Genomic DNA, 18096 nt, shown 5'->3' with positions numbered 1-18096 from the left:
AATTAGTAAATACATGAATGCATCCAAGCACTTTCTCGGAAAGTCCATTCATACTATAGATGAAAAATGACAAGAAAATAAAAATTACCGTCAGGAGTCTTCATTGAAAGTTTGAGATCCACTATTAGCTTAGCGTGACAGTACAGTTGTTGATTAACTGAATCAATTCAAAATTAGTAATAAAATTTTGTGAGAAATACTTATTTTTATTTAATAAAGAAGGGAAATTTTGACTTTCCAGCTTTTCTTCTGGGTAAATGACTATCTCATAGTCTGGGTATAATGTATTACCTGTCAGGGATGCATAATAAATTTAGTTTTAAGAACTTTTTGGTAACCAGAAGTCCTGCTATAAACCACATAAAATACTTTAAATTTCTTAAGATTTGTTTAATAAAAAGATAAAATTTTGTGGTGATGTTTTGTGTCTTTCATCTGCACATGTAAATACTTAGTGGCAGACAGGAAATTGTTCGTAGAAATGAAAACTTTTATTTCTTTCAATTATACACTTTTTTTTGTTTGTTTGTTTTGCGGTACGCGGACCTCTCACTGTTGTGGCCTCTCCCGTTGCGGAGCACAGGCTCCGGACGCGCAGGCTCAGCGGCCATGTCTCACAGGCCCAGCCGCTCCGCGGCATGTGGGAGCCTCCCGGACTGGGGCACGAACCCATGTCCCCTGCATCGGCAGGCGGACTCTCAACCACTGCGCCACCAGGGAAGCCCTACACTTTTAAAATAAATGTATTTAGTACTCTTAAAAAATAAGAAGAAATGATGCATGAGAAGAAATGGTGTTATCCGATTTTTTCTTTAAAATTTCCAAAATGAATTTGTTTCATTTTATCTTTGGTATAATTATTAAACCATTATTATTTAGCTTATCAGACTTATAGCACTTTGTACCTGTATAAATTTGTTATTGTTTTAAAATAGCATTTGAACTCTAAATATATTACTAATTAGAGAACATTTTATATTTTAAATTTTATATAGGAATACTTAAATATGAATGGAAAAATAAAACAATAAATACAATCAAGAAAGGAACTGTTTCATTTTTTCATGGGGACTGTGGGTTTAGCATTCTGGTTTTATAAATTTGGCCTGTGTTTATTCATATTAGGGCCATTTATTTTTAAGTAAATTAAACTGAGGAGGGGTGTCAGGTTTTCCTTTTCTTTCCCTTAAGTTCCTCTTGTGTGCTTATATACTTGTGGGGAAGATATTCATATACATATTTATTCATTTAGTACGTTATTATTGAGCATTGATAAAGTGGCAGGCACTAGGTTGGGCACTTGGAGTGTATCACTTTAAGGAAAAAGAACTGACGATGTTTACTTCTGACGGTTAAAACTGAGTTTTAAAGCAAAGAGTAGAATTTTGGAGAACATATCTGCCATCATGAGCCTCACAGCTTCCTACTGCTTACTTTGATTTGTAGTGATAATGAATATGATTGTATGATGAATTGTGTCAATATTTGGAAGACCAGTATAACTTGGTGGACTAGTGTTTTCTAAACGAACAGTGAGTGATGTTACAAAATCATGCAGAGTGTAAAAGATTCATTCAGTGTGAAATACAGACCAGTGGACTTCACATAGCAGAGTACAGAAAGTTCATTGATAATGGTTTCAAATTCCACATTGCAGTTAACCTTTTAGAAAGTGACTGTTTGTCAAATGCTGGTGTAGTATCAAAGAAAGACATCCATAACTATCTGAATACTCTGCCCTTTTCCAGCTACACATCTGTTTGAGCCAGACTTTTTTTTTTTCTATATTTCAATCAAAACAACATACCATAACAGGTTAAAGCAGGTATGAGACTGGCTGTCTTCTGTTAAGCTAAAGATTAAAGAGACTTGCAAAGATGTAAAGCAGTTCTGCTCTTCACACTAACTTTTTTGTTTTAGAAAATAAAACTATTTTCATAAAAATATTAATGTTACATATAATGAGTCTATTGTTACTATTAAAGGAAGTAATAAGAATTTAAATTTTCTTTTCAGTTTCTAATACAGTAAACATTATAGATGTAATCTACATACACAAACTTTGTTGGGTGTATTTAAATATTAAAAGTATTTAAGGGTGTAAAGACGTCTGAGATAAGAATTTGGAGAATTGCTGATTCAGAGGAATGACTCCACATCTGAAATACATGTTTGGGGTGAGATTATGGAAGAGCTCACATTTTATACTAAGAAACTGACACTTTACAGTAAACAGTAAGGAGTCAGAATATTTTTGAGCACAAAATGATATAATGAAAGCAGTACATAACAGACATTAGAATTATCTGGAGGTGATAGATGTATAAGATGGAAGGAGGGGGATGAGTAGAATGGGAGAGCAGTCACAGTGCATTAGCAGAAGGGCAGATGTAAGGTGTTAGGGCAGTTTGGGTTGGCTAAATGAGAGAGAGAGAGAGAGAGAGAGAGAGAGACTTGTGAAGGCAGTATTGACCTACCTACTGATAGGATAAGGAGAGGGAACAGTCAAGTGTTAGGTTTGAGCTTCGATAACTGGTGTCGAGAAACGGATTTGTAGGGAAAGCTGAACTGCTTTCAAATTTTTGTAGTGCTGTGATTAAGCACTTGAGATTGAAAAGCCAGGTAGAAATATCCAGTAGAGAACTGAAAATTGAGACCAGGGAGCCTTCTAGCTCTTAGAGTATCATGGAACACCGCTGTTGCTTAAAATTTAAAAGAAGTATGAAGTAAGCAAATGGTGATCCGGTTGTTAAAAATTTATATTTTGGTGACTAGGTGATCGCTTATATCAAAATCTGATAAAATATACATTTATTGACTATTATGTGCTTGGCACTACCATGTGTTCTTAGTTATTACATTTGTGTGCATGAGTGTGTGTATGGTTTTTAAGCTCTATTAACCCATGTTCTTTCATTTCTGTGACTTGTTTACAGCATTTATACAGTTTTTTCTCATTCATAACAATAAAATGTTGTTTAAACAAGTTACGATCAAGATTTAACAATGAAAACAGAATTTTTCCCTTTCTTTTAAAAAAATGACACAATTAGTTGTACATGGAAGAGAAACATCTATTTCATGTCCCTCTTATGATAAGTGTTTTTTCATTGAAATTCCTTGATACTGTGTGTATGATTTATTTTCCAAGGCTTTTTAAAACGGCTGAAAATATGCTCTAACAACCATCTGATATGAAAAACTGAACAAAATGTGTACTCAGTTGAATGATTCTCTGAAGAAATAATGGTGCAAATGAATTATCAAAGTGTGAAATCATTAAAAACAAAACATGTTTGGGTTTTTATTGAATCTTAATTGCAGGCTTATGTATTTTCTTTTGTAAACTAAGTTAGAAGAAAATTGCCTATCTAAATTTTTGGAGGCCAGTGTTGTAGGACTTATATTGTACCATAATTTATTTTTCACATAAAAGCTGCTGTTCCTTTTTTCCCCCAGCATTAACATGCATGCTTTCCTCATGTAGGAGAATATATAAAAAACTGGAGGCCAAGATATTTCCTTTTGAAGACAGATGGCTCATTCATAGGATATAAAGAGAAACCCCAAGATGTGGATTTACCTTATCCCCTCAACAACTTTTCAGTAGCAAGTAAGTTAATTATAACTGTTGATTCACCTTGTATTTATTTATTTGTATGGCCTTATGTGTCACATATCATGGGATATATGAAAAGCCTATGAAAAAGTTTAGGTTTGTATTTAATAGAGAAATTTTCCGCTTGGATAGAATTTCAGTTCCTTAGCATAGGGATTATCGATAATATGTGGTCTTATATAATGCAAAATAGTTTAATATTTTTTATAGTTAGAACTTTGTGATAAAAACAATTCCTCAAATACATACCTCAAGTTTTTCTCTATAAAGTGTAAACAAAGACCTTTGAACTTGGTTGCTGGACTGAACTTCGTTGTAAGATGTTGCAGTACTTAGTGCATCTCTAATCAAAGTTTCCTATCATAATTGTAGCTCTTTTGATGGATTGTATGATAAGAAACAAGTGATTTACATTAGACATTATTTTCTGGGGAGATTTTATGTTTGTAGTAAATTTTTCTTCCTTACAAATATCTAAAAAAATGTTTGTAATTTAAACTTATTTAGAAGTTGTATATTTGCTTGAACATAGCACAAAATAAACTGAAAGATGATGATTATAATTGTCATGACCAGGCTTTCAGATTGTTCAAATTACTGATTAATCAATGAAAGGAGTTTTCTGTGTTAATTTAGGAGTAAAGCATTTTAAAAGTTATGTTAACTTAAAACAAACTTGCCTAAGAGATAAAGTTTGTACCATTGGGATAAAATCTTTAACTAGACACCATTCTTAATTTTAATTTTGGCTGTATGTTGTTATCTATTAGCCACATTTAGAAAAGATGTGAGGGAAAATTAAAGCAAAAAAATAAATTAAAAATATAATAAATAGCAACATCAGAAAATGCAAGGTAGTAAAAATCCTTGAAGATTATAAAAGTCATTTTATCATTATATAGAGCCCCAGTTGTTTTTATGGATACTTTCTTTCAATTTTTTTAAACAAAAAGGTAAAACAGTAAACCAAAGAGTTTGTGAAATCTTACTTAAAAAAAAAATTCTCTGTTTATATAAGTGGATTGTTCCGTAGGGAATTTCATGTTTTAAAAAGTGAGAATACTGTTGTATTTGTGTATTAATTAAGAAAATAATTTTTTCTCTCCACCAAATTTATGGCTTTCTTTCAGAAGAAAATTATTTTAAAAATCCTATTGTCAATTGAAATAATATCTTGTACTTTGTATTGACTTTAAGAATGCATTTTCTTTCTAAAGATCTTTTGTGCAAGCATTTGCTTTAAAGTGATAGAAATTGGCTTTTAAAACATAAGCAACATACATTATCATATCTGACCTAAAGCCAGTATGGTTTCTTAGTTTCTTCTATTTTACTAGCAAATGCTATTATTGGTTTGTCTGAAATAATTTATAAAGTACAGAACTCCTGTATCTGCTGATCAAAATGCAGCATTCTTTGACCTTATGAAATTTCACACCTCAACAAGTTTTAAAGACATACTGTATGTCACAGTCTGCCAACATCTGCTCTGACACTTCCACTGGCAGAGGCTGAAATAAATGCTGCACTCTTGAGGAGAAAACCTATTTAGTGACTGACAGTCAACTTATCCATGAAATTAATATTAGTCGACATCTGTAATCTTTGTATAATCAAGTAGTTGTGGATAGTTGACTCAAACTAATAAGTGAAGTTATAGACCGGCTCCTTAATTTTTGGAAGGGTGTTAATGTGGATCTTACACTAAATAAACTATTTTAAATTGATTATTTTTAACGCCTGACGTATTGCAATTGTAAGTTTTATAAATAATAATTATCTGAGGAAATAATGTGTAGTGAAATGGGCCCTGGTTGAAGAAATAGTTCAAATTTAAGCTCCACCAAAAGCCATGAGTATGACCTTGGGCAGGTCATTCTCTGAGACGCTGTGGTCTTTAGTCCCTTCATCAGCATAGTGAGAACATCTGGAGTCAATGAATTTGTAAGGCCCTTTTGTCTCTAACATTCTGTGATTCTGAGGGGAGTTTGAGCAGGCTCTTGAAGAGTGAGTAGGAATTAAGCAAATTAAAATAGAGGTGAAGGATATTCCAGGCAGAGGGTAACAAAGAATGTTTTCATGAGATATTAAGAGAAGGAACAGTTGGAGCCAGAGAGGGTTACTCCACTAATAGTTTCCCTTTTGTCCTAGCCCACTTTAGTATATGAAAAAAGATACTCTTATATGAAAAAAGAAACTAGAAATACAAGGTATTTCGAAGCTACTTTGGGAAATGTTACATATACACATGTATTCCATTCATAGCTACAATGAGTCCCCTATTTTTCCTGATAATTAAAAATGGTACTTCAAAAATTAATCTTTGTGGGTGTTAATGAAATTTTACCAAAATAGGTTTTTTATCCATATGAAAAATATAAAGTATGAGAACTAGAAGGGACTTGGAATTGATCTTTCCAATCTTCATGAAGTTTCAAATTCCTTTTCTTCTGATTTAAAATTTCCAAACAGATAAGTCTTTATACTAGTTGTTTCTACTTTCCAGTCCACTGCAGCCTAACTTGCTTTCTTACTCACTTGATTGAAACCACTTTTTAGTAAGTTCTCCAGTGACCCCTTAATTGCTAAGACTAGTAGACATTTTTCAGTTCTTTTTTTCCTGAATTTATATCTGGGATATATTTTATACTTCTGATTACTACTTCCTTTTTGGGATGATCTCTCCCATTGTGTTCTAGGATGCTTTTCTTTCCTGGTTTTCTTCCTTTGCCTATTGCATGCATTTTGATATCTAACTGGATTCTGGCCAAGGGCTGTTCTCACTATGTACCCTCTCCCTGGATGGTCACATTCACATTAAGGTTTCAGTTACTCCTATTATGCAGCTTGCTCCCACACTTATGTATCTTCAGGGCAGGCCTCTTTTCTGAGCATTAAGGTACTATATTCAACTGACTGCAAGACATCTCTACCTAGATATTCTTTTGTAGTCAACATATCCTAAGCTGAATTGAAGATAATTTTGTCAACTTTCCCCCCTGTAAGTCTCACTACCTCAGTTCTGTCTTGAGCAGAAACCTGCCTTCCATGCCTTTTTTTTTTCTTCAAATCTTCACCCCACTCCCAATTCATTTCTAGTCCTGCTGGTTTTGCTTATTTCTTTAACTTACGTCCTTCTCTGTAATCACCCTCGAATAAGCCCTCATCATCTCTGCTATAGATTCTTAACTATAGATCTCTGCCTGTAGTTTCTACCACTCATATTCTTCCTTCACATGACTGTCAAAGTGATCTTTCTAAAATTAAGTCCTAACTATGCTGCTTCCCTGTGAAAGCCCTGCCCTGGATCTTCATTGCCTACTGGATAAAGTCCAGATTCCTTCTATATCACATGAAGATCTCCTCAATCTGGCCTCTGCTTTCAACTCTTGCCTCATCTCTCTTTTGCTGTCCAATTATACTTTGGCAGTACTGAACTGCTTATAATTCCCTATATAAACTATGCTGCTTTCCTACTCTGAGCCTTTGTTTTTGCTGTTCCGTCTGATTGGAATGTCCTTCTGTCCTCTACTTGCCGGAATAATTTTTTTTTCGTCCTTTAAGACAATTCAGATTTAAATCCCTATCCTCATTCCTTGCTAAATTATTCCTCTCTGCTCTTTACAATGCCGTTATCTTTTGTTGTTATCACGTTGTTTCTTGGTTGTCTTGTTCATGTGTATGTCTCGTCCACTAATCTGTGAGTTATTTTAGGGGAAAAAGCCTAGTGTTATATCTCCTAGTGCCTACATACTAGGGTTTAATAACTGTTTTTGAATGAATGCCTGAAAACATCTAGTCCAGATTTCTTCTTTTTTAGATGAGAAAAAAAAAGCCTTTGAAAATTCAGTGATCTTTTTAAGGTTGCCCTACTAGGTAGTGGTAGTTAAGTATCAAGATTAAAACTCAAATCTCTCTACCATCATTTAGGTGTTATCTCCCGCTCTGCGCTAGCCCCTTGGCCCGCCTCCCCCCACAATTCCCCGCCTCTATTCTGTGACATTTTCCCTATCTAGAGCTTTGAGATCTGATTTTGGGTCAGATTCCAACTCTTAAATTCTAAATATCCTTTGGCATGTGGATTGTAAACTCTCCAACACCTATAAAATGCGGATATCAGTATTTGACCTTTATCCTTTTTTGGGTGGAGCAAATGTGAACTATATGTGTAATTGCCTTCTAGATATACTATAGAAATGGAAGTAAAATAATATTTTTTTCAAGGAAATTATATCTCTAATCAGAATTATGGTTAGGTAAGTTACTAATTATATATTGAGATTTATCTTGGCATAGGAAACATTACACTTTGACTGAAAAATAATATAGGATACATACAAGCATTGTTGCAAAGCTATTTTCAAAGGTACATTGAGCACAATAGCTTGTCTACCCAGTTAGTAGACATGGTCTGACATTTTGACAGTTATTAGCCCAACTCAGAAGTGGGAACAAATGCCCAATGGAGAACTTGAACATTTGCCCAGGTCTTGAGGCTCATCCTACTTTTGATCTAATCCTTCCTCCTCACAGTGGTGGGAAGGGAGAAGTGCCAACCTGTGTCCCCAAGAGCACCTAGTAGAATTCTCCCTTATTCCATGTTGCAGAAACTGGCCCACTCTGACAATATCCCTTTCCTCTCTGAAACCTTTCTTCTATCTTCTTCTATCTCTTTTAAAAAAGAAATTGGTCAGTCTGAACTTCGTAGGCCAGTTTTAAAAGTGAAATGACATGTTTACTCACTAATCTGTTTTTCTTCTTCTCTTTGAAAGAAAGTAAGGGAATTATGGGACTTTAACCTACCAAAAACCATTTTTACCTCTGAATAAATATTAGAGATTTTAAATGTGTAGAAAAATCAACTGATTCCTACTAATGCTTTCATTGTTGTTGTTCACGGAGATAGAGAAATAGCGTATGACTTGATTCTTAGTCTTACACAACATGTAATAGAAAAGTCTGCAATCTAGAAAAGCAATCCTGTAAATCTAAAATAACCCTATGCTATATAAATGTATACAAGGATTATGAGAGATCAGAATAGCTTACTTTTAAAGGGCTTATTGATTATTAGAACCATACTAGATTCTAAAAGGAGTATAAAATACAATTTTTGTTTGTAGGAATTTATCATTGACTCTGGAACACATTTGAATAGAGCATATAGCAATGGGAGGAAAAATGAGATGAATTTTATAGAAAATAAATGCTGTAGAAGTTGAGAGAGTAGGTAAAGGTAAGGTAAGGTGACTAGATAAGAATTTACACATGACATAAGGTTAACATGAGCCCAGAAGGACAGGTGATATTTAGATTTTTGGAAGAAGGAAGACTTTCTCAGTGAGGTTAACAACAAGCAAATATGAAGTCTGGAATTAAGGAGTAGCCTGTTTGTGAATAGTATAGGCAATATGCTAGATGGATAGAGAGTTTTTGTTGGAGGAAAAAAACGTTACGATTAGATAAATTGTAATCAGGTTGTGAAGGATCTTGAATACCAGTTTGATATTTTTAATGGAAACCTGTTGAAAACCATTGGTGGCTTTTGAGCAAACCATTGGTGGCTTTTGAGCATTAGGTGTCCAATCACTGTTTGATTAAAAAAGAACCTATATGGTTATAGTGTACAGTAGAAGGCATTCATCCATAGATGAATAGTTTTCTTTCTTTTTCTACCATGAGTCAATCAGTCAGCTACGGACCTTCTTATTTTCCCTATTTTCCAGTCTCACTGCTACCATCCTAGTTCAGTACTTCATCATTCCCCCCCCCCCCGGATTATTTTGATAGTCTCTTAATACATCTCTTGCCTTCAAGTATTCTCCTCTCTGGAGTATTTGGAAGCAATGCATAGGATAGATTCATCTTCAGAAAAAAATCTTCCCTTGCAAATATCATCTTGCTCAGAAGAATCTTAAATTTTCTCCATTTTCACAAGAGGAAGATGAATTTTTTCATATTTATGTTTATACTGTATATATTCAAGTATTCCTTTTTTCTTCTATTAGTCCTCAATGTTCCATACATTTTTGGGACCTAAATTGCTAGATTTTATTAGGTTCAATTGCATGTGGAATTCTAACCCTGCTTTTGTTTTGAGTGATTTTTAGACTATATTATGTATTTGATCATTTGAAGATTTGGTGCTTTTTTCCCTCTAATTGGGTTCAGATTTTTAGGAAAACAGACAGTTATATCTGGTACTAGGTGCATCTATCTCACTGTAAGGAATGTCTTACTTAAAAATTAAGTGAATTACTATAAATTTAATCAAAATTTCTTCCTATCCTTCATTTTTATGGGTGGTACTATATTCATATATTTGCAAAATTTAACCCATAAACTAAGTTTAGAATTGGGAGTGGAGAGAACCTTTTTTAAAAATTACTTTAAAAGGATATAGTTTTTAGAAAATGTTAAACAGTATAATGCCATATTTAGTCACATATTTCCTTCCTGTCATTCAAGTCACACTTCAATCTGATAAGAAAAAAATTTTCAATAGAATTTCTACTCCTTCCTCCTTTTTTCTACATTGTACAACGAATGTGCACAAAAGAAAATGTGTAATACCATTTTAATGGATTTAGAGTTTCAAATCCAGCTCCTCCTACATGTGAGAACAACCCTCTGTATCTCTGAAAGATTTAATCGTTACATGTCCTTTATAAACATAAATTTATGTGTGTATCATTTGAGTTTCCTATTAGATAATCTCACGATTTTAATCAGGTGACCTGCTCAGATTTTGGTTAGAGCCTGTATTTCCCCTAATACAGGAAAAGATGATCTCTCACCCCTCTTTTCTGATTTACTCTAGAGCTAATCTATTTAGTTGTAGTCTTTACCTTCTGAGCCCCATTCATCAGCATATAACTTACTATGGGATCTTATGTAGAATCAAGGGAAATGATAAACTTCCAGAGCACAATCACTGTGTATTCTCATTTTAAAATTTTCCTATAACATTTATTATAAGATCTGGTATATTGGAAGGTCACTTGACTTGGAGTCAGTAGACCTAAGTTTGAGTCTTGGTTCCGCTACTTTACTAGCTATGTGACCTTGGGCAAATGGCATAACTTTTCTGATCTTCGTTTTTCTCATTAAACGTGAGGTTATCTACTTCTCAGGATTATGGTGAGGGTTAAATGAGATGATATAAGTGAAAACACTTTGTAAATTATAAATGCTATACAAATAAAAGTAATAACATAAGATAGAATATGCTCAGTAATATTTTCTTAATTGAGTTAAATGGCAGCCATTTTCCCCTCTCGAGCTAAGTTACATTGGAGTAGGGTGGAAACTACTCTATTGGGTTTTCTTTAAAGACCATTACAAGTTTTAAGTAGAACCTGTCTACAACGAGGTTGAAGTTGAGACCAGCAGCTCTTGTTTGGTTTGGGGAAAATTTTCAGTTTTATTTAATGCCGAAGACTATTGTCTGTAGAGGCTAGTCTTCCTTATAACTAAACAACATGAGCTAGACCCCTAAACCATGCCCGTAGCCTTTCTGGAAAACCAAGAAGACATCACTGCAGCTGAAAGGGCAGCACCATTTGGATTGACCTCAGAGGAACTGGGTGCAGACCAAATTCTTTAATTAGAAGTTTTAGTCAGAAGTTTTTTGTTTTTTAATAAAAGTAATAAATCCTCAAATATCTTTCTGACTGTTCTAAGAGGATCCTTTGGTTACCATCCACTGTGGAAAATTTTTTAATTAATTTGGTTCTCCCGTTAGATAATTGCATTTTTGTAAGATGGAGTTTGCAATGGGGATTGTTTTTAGGGGAAGCCAGGCAAGGAGTGATCAATGTTAATAGCTTACGTTAATGTGAGGACATAAAAGAGATCCCAGCAGAACCAACCTTACTTCCTCCCTTCCTTCATCCCTTTCTTTTTCCCTTCCTCCCTTTCTCATCTTCTTCCTTCTCTCTCTGCCTCCCTCCCTCCCTCCCTCCCTCCCTCCCTCATTCAACTTCCCTAAGGTCAGCAATCAACTCTCACTTATCCAAAGATACTTATGTAAAGAACACCATACATGTAATAATTTTCACTGAATTCTTCTTAAATACTTTTAAATTAAATTGTTTTTAAATATTTTTACCTTTCTTTACTTCCTTTTCTCATCATCCTAAGTAACAACCTCACACGCTTTGTTCTGTTTTGAAATTTCTTACCTTATGTGCATATGATTTAAAGTGACACAATTTGGAAACATAGGAGTTATCACAATTAATAATTAAACATATTTTTAGGAAATCTAAGTTCAAATGAATATTTAGAAAGTTTTTATTGAGGGTTTATTGTGTTCTCAACATTGTACCAGGTACTGAGGGAAAAAAGAAGGAAATAAGGAAGGAAACCAACCTTTCTTTGAGCGTTACTATGTGCCAGGCCCTTTCACATATGTTATCTCATTTAATCTTCACAACAACATTCTGAGGTAAGTATTATGTTCTCCATTTTAAAGAGACTGAGAGAGATTATGTGACTTGCTTTAGGTCACTTATCTGGCAAATGGCAGAGCCAGAATTTCAACCTGTGTGTAACAGAATGCTAATCTTAAAGCCTGCGTTCATTTCATTAATCCACAGACATACGATGTAGCTCTTGGATTTGAAGAATTTATAATCTAGTACCAAAAATATGCCACAAACCCTTGGAGTTAGTATTTTGTGATTGGTATTTTGATGGTTCAGTTCTGAAGTAAGTTTATAATTAATATATTCAGTAAGAGTTTAGGAAAGGGAGGTGTCATTAAGGACTAGATCATCAAGAAAAGCCTCATTGAAAACTGAGATTGTTTGGAGAAATAGTAAGATTTCAAAAGATGGCATATATTCCAGGTAACAGGAATAGCAATAATTTGAAAAAATTATTTCTAAGAAACTTCAGCTGAATCTCTTATTGTTAATTTAAATGGGTATGAAATCCTCAGATATGAATGAAATCTCCAGATGGTATGTTATTTCTTTATCCCTTTATAGAGTGAAAAATATCAAAGGAGAAAGAAGGATAAATGATACGAATAAATATGGCACTTGAAATATTTAGCAGAATGCCATAATCATACCAGATACTTTGTTTTCTTAGTGTCAGAGTTAGGCATTAGGTCCCCTATTTGCTTACTTGGCGTTTTACATGCAGTTTCTGTAGTAACATTGCTATTCATCTTCTCTTCTAGTAGAATATAAAATAATCTTACTGATGCAAATAAATATTCTATTTTAAAATATCATCTTAAAGTCAATACTCTTTTTTTAGCTAAAAATATTTTGAACTGTAGCTTTTAGCTTGGAAAGGGGCGCATCATCTATGTTTATTTTTTCAAAATCCAACCTATTTTGTGTAAGAGAGCTGAGGTGGTGTGAATGCAGAGTGATTACTGGGTGTGGGGTGGGAGGATAACCACCTGCAGCCTGTGTGTAATAAGCAGCTGTGGTGGATTTTCGTATAATTTTTTAATATTAAATTAATTATTAATAGGTCAATTTACTTCAGTTTTTCAAATAAAATTTTACTGAATGTATAACACTCAGCTAGCCTTTGGTGCTAAGGATCCTTGTACTGTTGTTTTATCTTATTACTGATCCTAGAATTTTCCTCTATGATACCCTTCCATATCTGAAGAGTAAAAATAATTCTTTTTACACACATTTCTGAGTATACTCATTTATCACCAGATTACTTCTATAGATTATTTTTGGTTAAGTTAAATGTAAATAAAACCTAGCTGCCTTATTTGTTTAATATTTGTTTTTTAACTTAATTCTTTTTTCTAAAAAGTAGAGCTTTATATGTAATTACTTTTTAAAAAATGTAAATTAGGGAATTCCCTGGTGATCCAGTGGTTAGGACTCTGCCCTGTTACTGCTCTGGTCGAGGAGCTAAGATCCTGCAGGCTGCATGTTGCAGCCAAAAAAAATCCCAAAATTGTAAATTAAAAAATGATTATATGCCCATTATATTTGCTGCTTTAATCCCATCTTACTTATAATTAATACATATGACATTAACAGAGACTTAAGGAAGTAAAGGAAGAGAACTAACATTTTTTAAGTGCCTACTATGTATGAGGTGCCTTATTTACAGGAACATGACAAGAAAAACATGAAATGAATATTACCTTAAAAAAACCAAACTAAATAGTGAAACTGAGACCTAGAGAGATTAAGAAACTTTCCTAGAGTCTCAAAGCGAGTACATTGAACAATTAACTATGATTTGGATTCTGGACTAACACCCGGCTTGAATGCATTTAATCATAAATGGGGTTCAGAGATAACGACACTCTTCAAGTAATGTATATTCAGTACCACAAAAACTTCGTTATATGTCAAGTATTATTAACAGTAGGTTAATAGCAGACTGTCATTGTTCTCAAGAGGTATATTTTATTTAACTGTGAAATTTATTTATACTACAGCAGAGGGACAAGCATGGAGGTGGTAGCCAGGTGGCTGATTATTTGATAGAAATTTATTATGTAATATTGGGCCAGTCACTTCACCACCCTGGTGTTTTATCATCTGTGATGAGAAGGAGTTGGAATGAAGAATCTCTGAAGTCTTTTCTTCTAGAAGTCAATGATTTGCCTATCAGCAGCAGATAATAATTTCTTGGAACATTCAGTCTATTGAGAAGTAATAATAATAATAACCACTTGTTGAGCACCTGTGTGCTATGCACTTTATATGTATATTACTCCTGCTGACATTTTTTCAGGATACATAATATCTCTATTTTATAGCTAGGGAAACTGGGCTCATAGAATTTGCCAGTGGTCATGCATCTAATAAACTTTGGAACTGAAAGCTAAACCCACAGCTTTCAGGTGTCAAGGCCAGTGCTTTTATCACACCACTGCTTAACTAAAACATCTCTGGCTGCTGTAGGGTCTTCAGGGTGCTGAAAGCAGCTTCTGGCTGCTGTAGGGTCTGCATAGGCAGTTCAGAAGGTGTGGGCTTTCCATGCCCCTAGACTAGATTATATGTTAGCATCATAGATCAAATCTTGTCATTCTCAACTAGTATATGAAAATATATTTCAGAGCTTTTGGATATTTCCATTTAAGGAAACTGAAGCTTAATGCAGAGAATTTAGTAGGTGAAGATTTCAGCCTTCTTCTTCCAATTATATCAAAGAAGTCATAGGAGAAACACTAATTTTTAGAGACAGAATCATCGGATATTAGTACGTATTATATTATCATTGCATTTTTAACAAACTAGATTTGAGGGACACATTTTTTATCCCACTGCAGTTATATACTAAATCGCTGCCTTTCTGTTTTTCCCCCTATATCTTTATGCTATTTTAAAGCATTTGTTATATTTTGAATAAAGTTAAATGAGGCTCAAGGCCACAGTCAGGGGAAGGACCTTTAAGCCTTGGAATTTAGGAAGGATAGAGAGGCATTCTTTGGGGTTGGAAATAATACATAATCAAGCAGATGCTAATGAAAAAATGAAATGCAGAGCATGAAAAAAGAGGCAAGGGTGCCTGTTTGAAAGTTTTATGGAGGAGAGTACATTGCCCCTTTATTACAATAATGTTTCTGCACTATAATAAGGTCTTTCATTGCAAGTTCAGCTTTTTTCATTCATTTGTTTTGTGCTCTGCTTCCTGTTACTAATTGTCAGCACAATGGTCTTCCAACTATGAAGTCTCAGTGTCCTTTTGGACCAATTTGTCATTGTCTTTCTCCCTCACCCCCAACCCGTGCACTATTACTATGGTTGCATTTTTAGACATTTTTAATGTTTTAAAATGGCAGTGCTTTTGAAACATGCCAGAATAGTTCATGCTAATTGAATCATCCAACCAGCAACAGTTATTGCTTCCAAAAGCACACTGATAAAGTTTCTGTCTCTATAGGATATTCTTATAAAGTAATTAAAATATATAATTCTGTATAACATTATTCCATTTGCGTTGTTTCCTTTGAGCTTTACAATCGTCCTATGGAAATAGGACATTTTGTTAAAATATTTTTGTTAAATGTATTATTTGCAGATCTACTCTTACCTCCTAAATTCTTTGGGATTTCTGTGCCTTTAGGAACTTACATTTCTACGGTTTTTCTGCTAATGGCTCTCTATTCTTATAGCTAGATTATTTTACATGACTAAGGAATCAACAATGTTGGCTTAGATTGACAAACCTGAAGAAGTTACGATTCCGATAACTCTAGTTACATGTTAATTCATGTTAGGTTTTTAACATTTTGGTCAATAAATATTTCAAATGTGCTCTCAGCTTTGTATCAATAATCTAATATTGACAGAAAGACATTTTTCCAATGTAACTTTGGCCAGTTTTCTTTGGGGGAAAACTGTTTCAGTACTCTGCATGTCACCTGTTTCTATCACTTTAGTATTGCAGAACACTTGAAAGTGAAGTATATAAATACAGCTTGTTATAAATAAATAAACCTTTCCTTCTCTCTTATAAGCAGCTAACATTCCTAAAACAATATGTGACATACTAAGAAGATCCAAGAATTTAGAGCTAGAAAGCCTGGATCAGAGACTCAGCTTTACAACCTTAATGACTTGATGATTTTGAACAAGTGACTTAAAAATCAGACAGCTTTCATTTTCTTTTTTCTATTTGTGAAATGGAAATGATGAAAATACTTTAGAACTTTATTGGGAGAATTAAGTGAGAAATAATGCATGTAATATCTTAATGTTGTGGTTAAGCTGCTAATAATATGCTAAAATAAAGACTTAGTAGTTATTTATTGAAAAAGAATGAATTTTGGAGAAATATATAATGGAAAGCATAGTTTCCCTATTGACCTAAGTTGGCAAAGATGAGATTTTTTTTTTCTATTCTGCTAGAGATGAATGAGCAGATTATCCCAATGTATGCTGTTCATTTGGCTTGCAGTGTATCAAACTAAATTATAAATTAAGTATTTTTGTACTGTTACAAAGAGGCAGAGACCTGTTTATGGCTGGGTTGAAACTTTTTAAATGAGTTTGAGTAAGACTAATCAGGCTAATAGTATGTAGGACAACTTGGACAGGGAGAGAAGGCTGGAGAAAGGGAGACCATCCAGGAGGCCATTTCAGGGATCCAGATTTTGGTAATAAATTCTCTGGTTGGGTGTTAGCAGTGAAAAGAAGGGATGGTTTGTTACAAAAGAACTGTTACAGTGAATGTTGCAGACTGGGTTGAAGGAGAATCCAAGACGACTGAGGATGTGTTTCTTGGATGATTAGGAAGGTGATACAGAAATAAAATGAATGGAAACATTGTGTGGACGTTGTAATTTTCAGTTTGGAAGATTAAAAGAAACACCCTTTTAGATATGTTGAGAATGAGGAATAATAGGTCCTCAAAAGAGAGATGCCAGTTTTGCCATATGGAAATGGAGCTCGATGGAAAGGCTGGCACTAGAGGGGCAGGTTTAAGAGTCATCAAACGTCAGGTGATAATTGTGGCAGAGCCATGAGAGAGACTCTGCAGAATGACATCCAAAGTCCTTACCAGGTCATTGAAGGTCTTTTTGATCTCATCTCCTACCACACCCACAACTTACTTTACTCCAGTCACACTGGACTTGCCATTTCTCAGACATGTCTGTGGGCTCTCTCCAACTGTGGGTCTTTGCTCTTACTGTTCCTTCAACCCAGATCACTCTTTCCACAGATGTCTGCATTGGTTGCCCATTTCATTAAGGAATACCCTTTCTAAATAGTCTTTCTAAAATAGTACCACCTTCCCTGTCATTTTAACTTGTTGCCCTGCATAATTTTTCTTCATAGTACTTATTATCATCTATTATGTTATAAATTGTTTTAATTGTTTATTGCTTGACCACTTATCTCCTCAGTAAAATATAAGCTTTATGAAAAATAAGGACTTTGTTTTCTTCACTGCTGTATTTCCAGTGCCTGGCTTGTTGTCAGGCATGCTATGAGCACACAGTAAATATTTGTTTAATGAATATCTAAATTTACTAAGGATAAAATTATCATTAAAGAAAAGCATAACACAAAGTTCTCAGCATAAGGGAGCAGCTCAGTTCTAAGGAAGAATCCTTAAGAAAGAAGATTAATGAATGGTCAGAGAGTTGCAGGTAAAATCAGGCAAGTCTGTGTCATGGGGGCCTGGGAGAGTGACTCACAGGTAGGGAGCCAGGAGCATCAGAGGCAGCAAAGAAGTGAAAATGAGAAAAAGGAAAATGTATTTGATGAGAAGATTTCAGGAGACCGGTAGAAACCACAACTTAGCTAAATGGTTAAGGAATATGTAACAAAGACCACTCTTGTAAATAATGTCTTTTAAAGGGAAGGAAAGCAGCATTCAATACATGTGCATCTTGCTCTATGTGTATATTTATTATTTGTTTACCCTGGTATGCATTGATAAGCAACTATGAAGATGAGTAGAAATTGTCACATTGATACATGGAAGCTTGAGGTATTTAAGTTGTAAATTAAAGTTGATACAAAATAAAT

The 18096-nt window shown here is 34.1% G+C and overlaps 1 protein-coding gene across 5 annotated transcripts in view; it reads left to right on the top strand.

Annotated features, from left to right (window-relative positions):
- Window positions 1-18096, top strand: part of AKT3 (AKT serine/threonine kinase 3) — a 395966-nt gene that overhangs the window by 143900 nt on the left and 233970 nt on the right. For 3 of the 5 annotated variants that reach the window (XR_007478809.1, XM_049713583.1, XM_004284510.3), the window contains one exon: window positions 3488-3613. The exons of the other annotated variants lie outside the window; for them this stretch is intronic. Coding sequence is in view for 2 of the 3 variants with exons in the window: in XM_049713583.1 (XP_049569540.1) it covers window positions 3488-3613 (126 nt within the window). In the remaining variant the exon portion in view is untranslated. The remainder of the gene's footprint in view (window positions 1-3487; window positions 3614-18096) is intronic. 5 annotated transcript variants of the gene reach the window in all.

This window comes from Orcinus orca, chromosome 1 (assembly GCF_937001465.1).
Source record: "Orcinus orca chromosome 1, mOrcOrc1.1, whole genome shotgun sequence".
Classification (NCBI taxonomy): Eukaryota; Metazoa; Chordata; class Mammalia; order Artiodactyla; family Delphinidae; genus Orcinus; species Orcinus orca.
The sequence above is the reverse complement of the archived record's forward strand: the minus strand, read 5'-3'. Positions and strand labels throughout refer to the sequence as shown.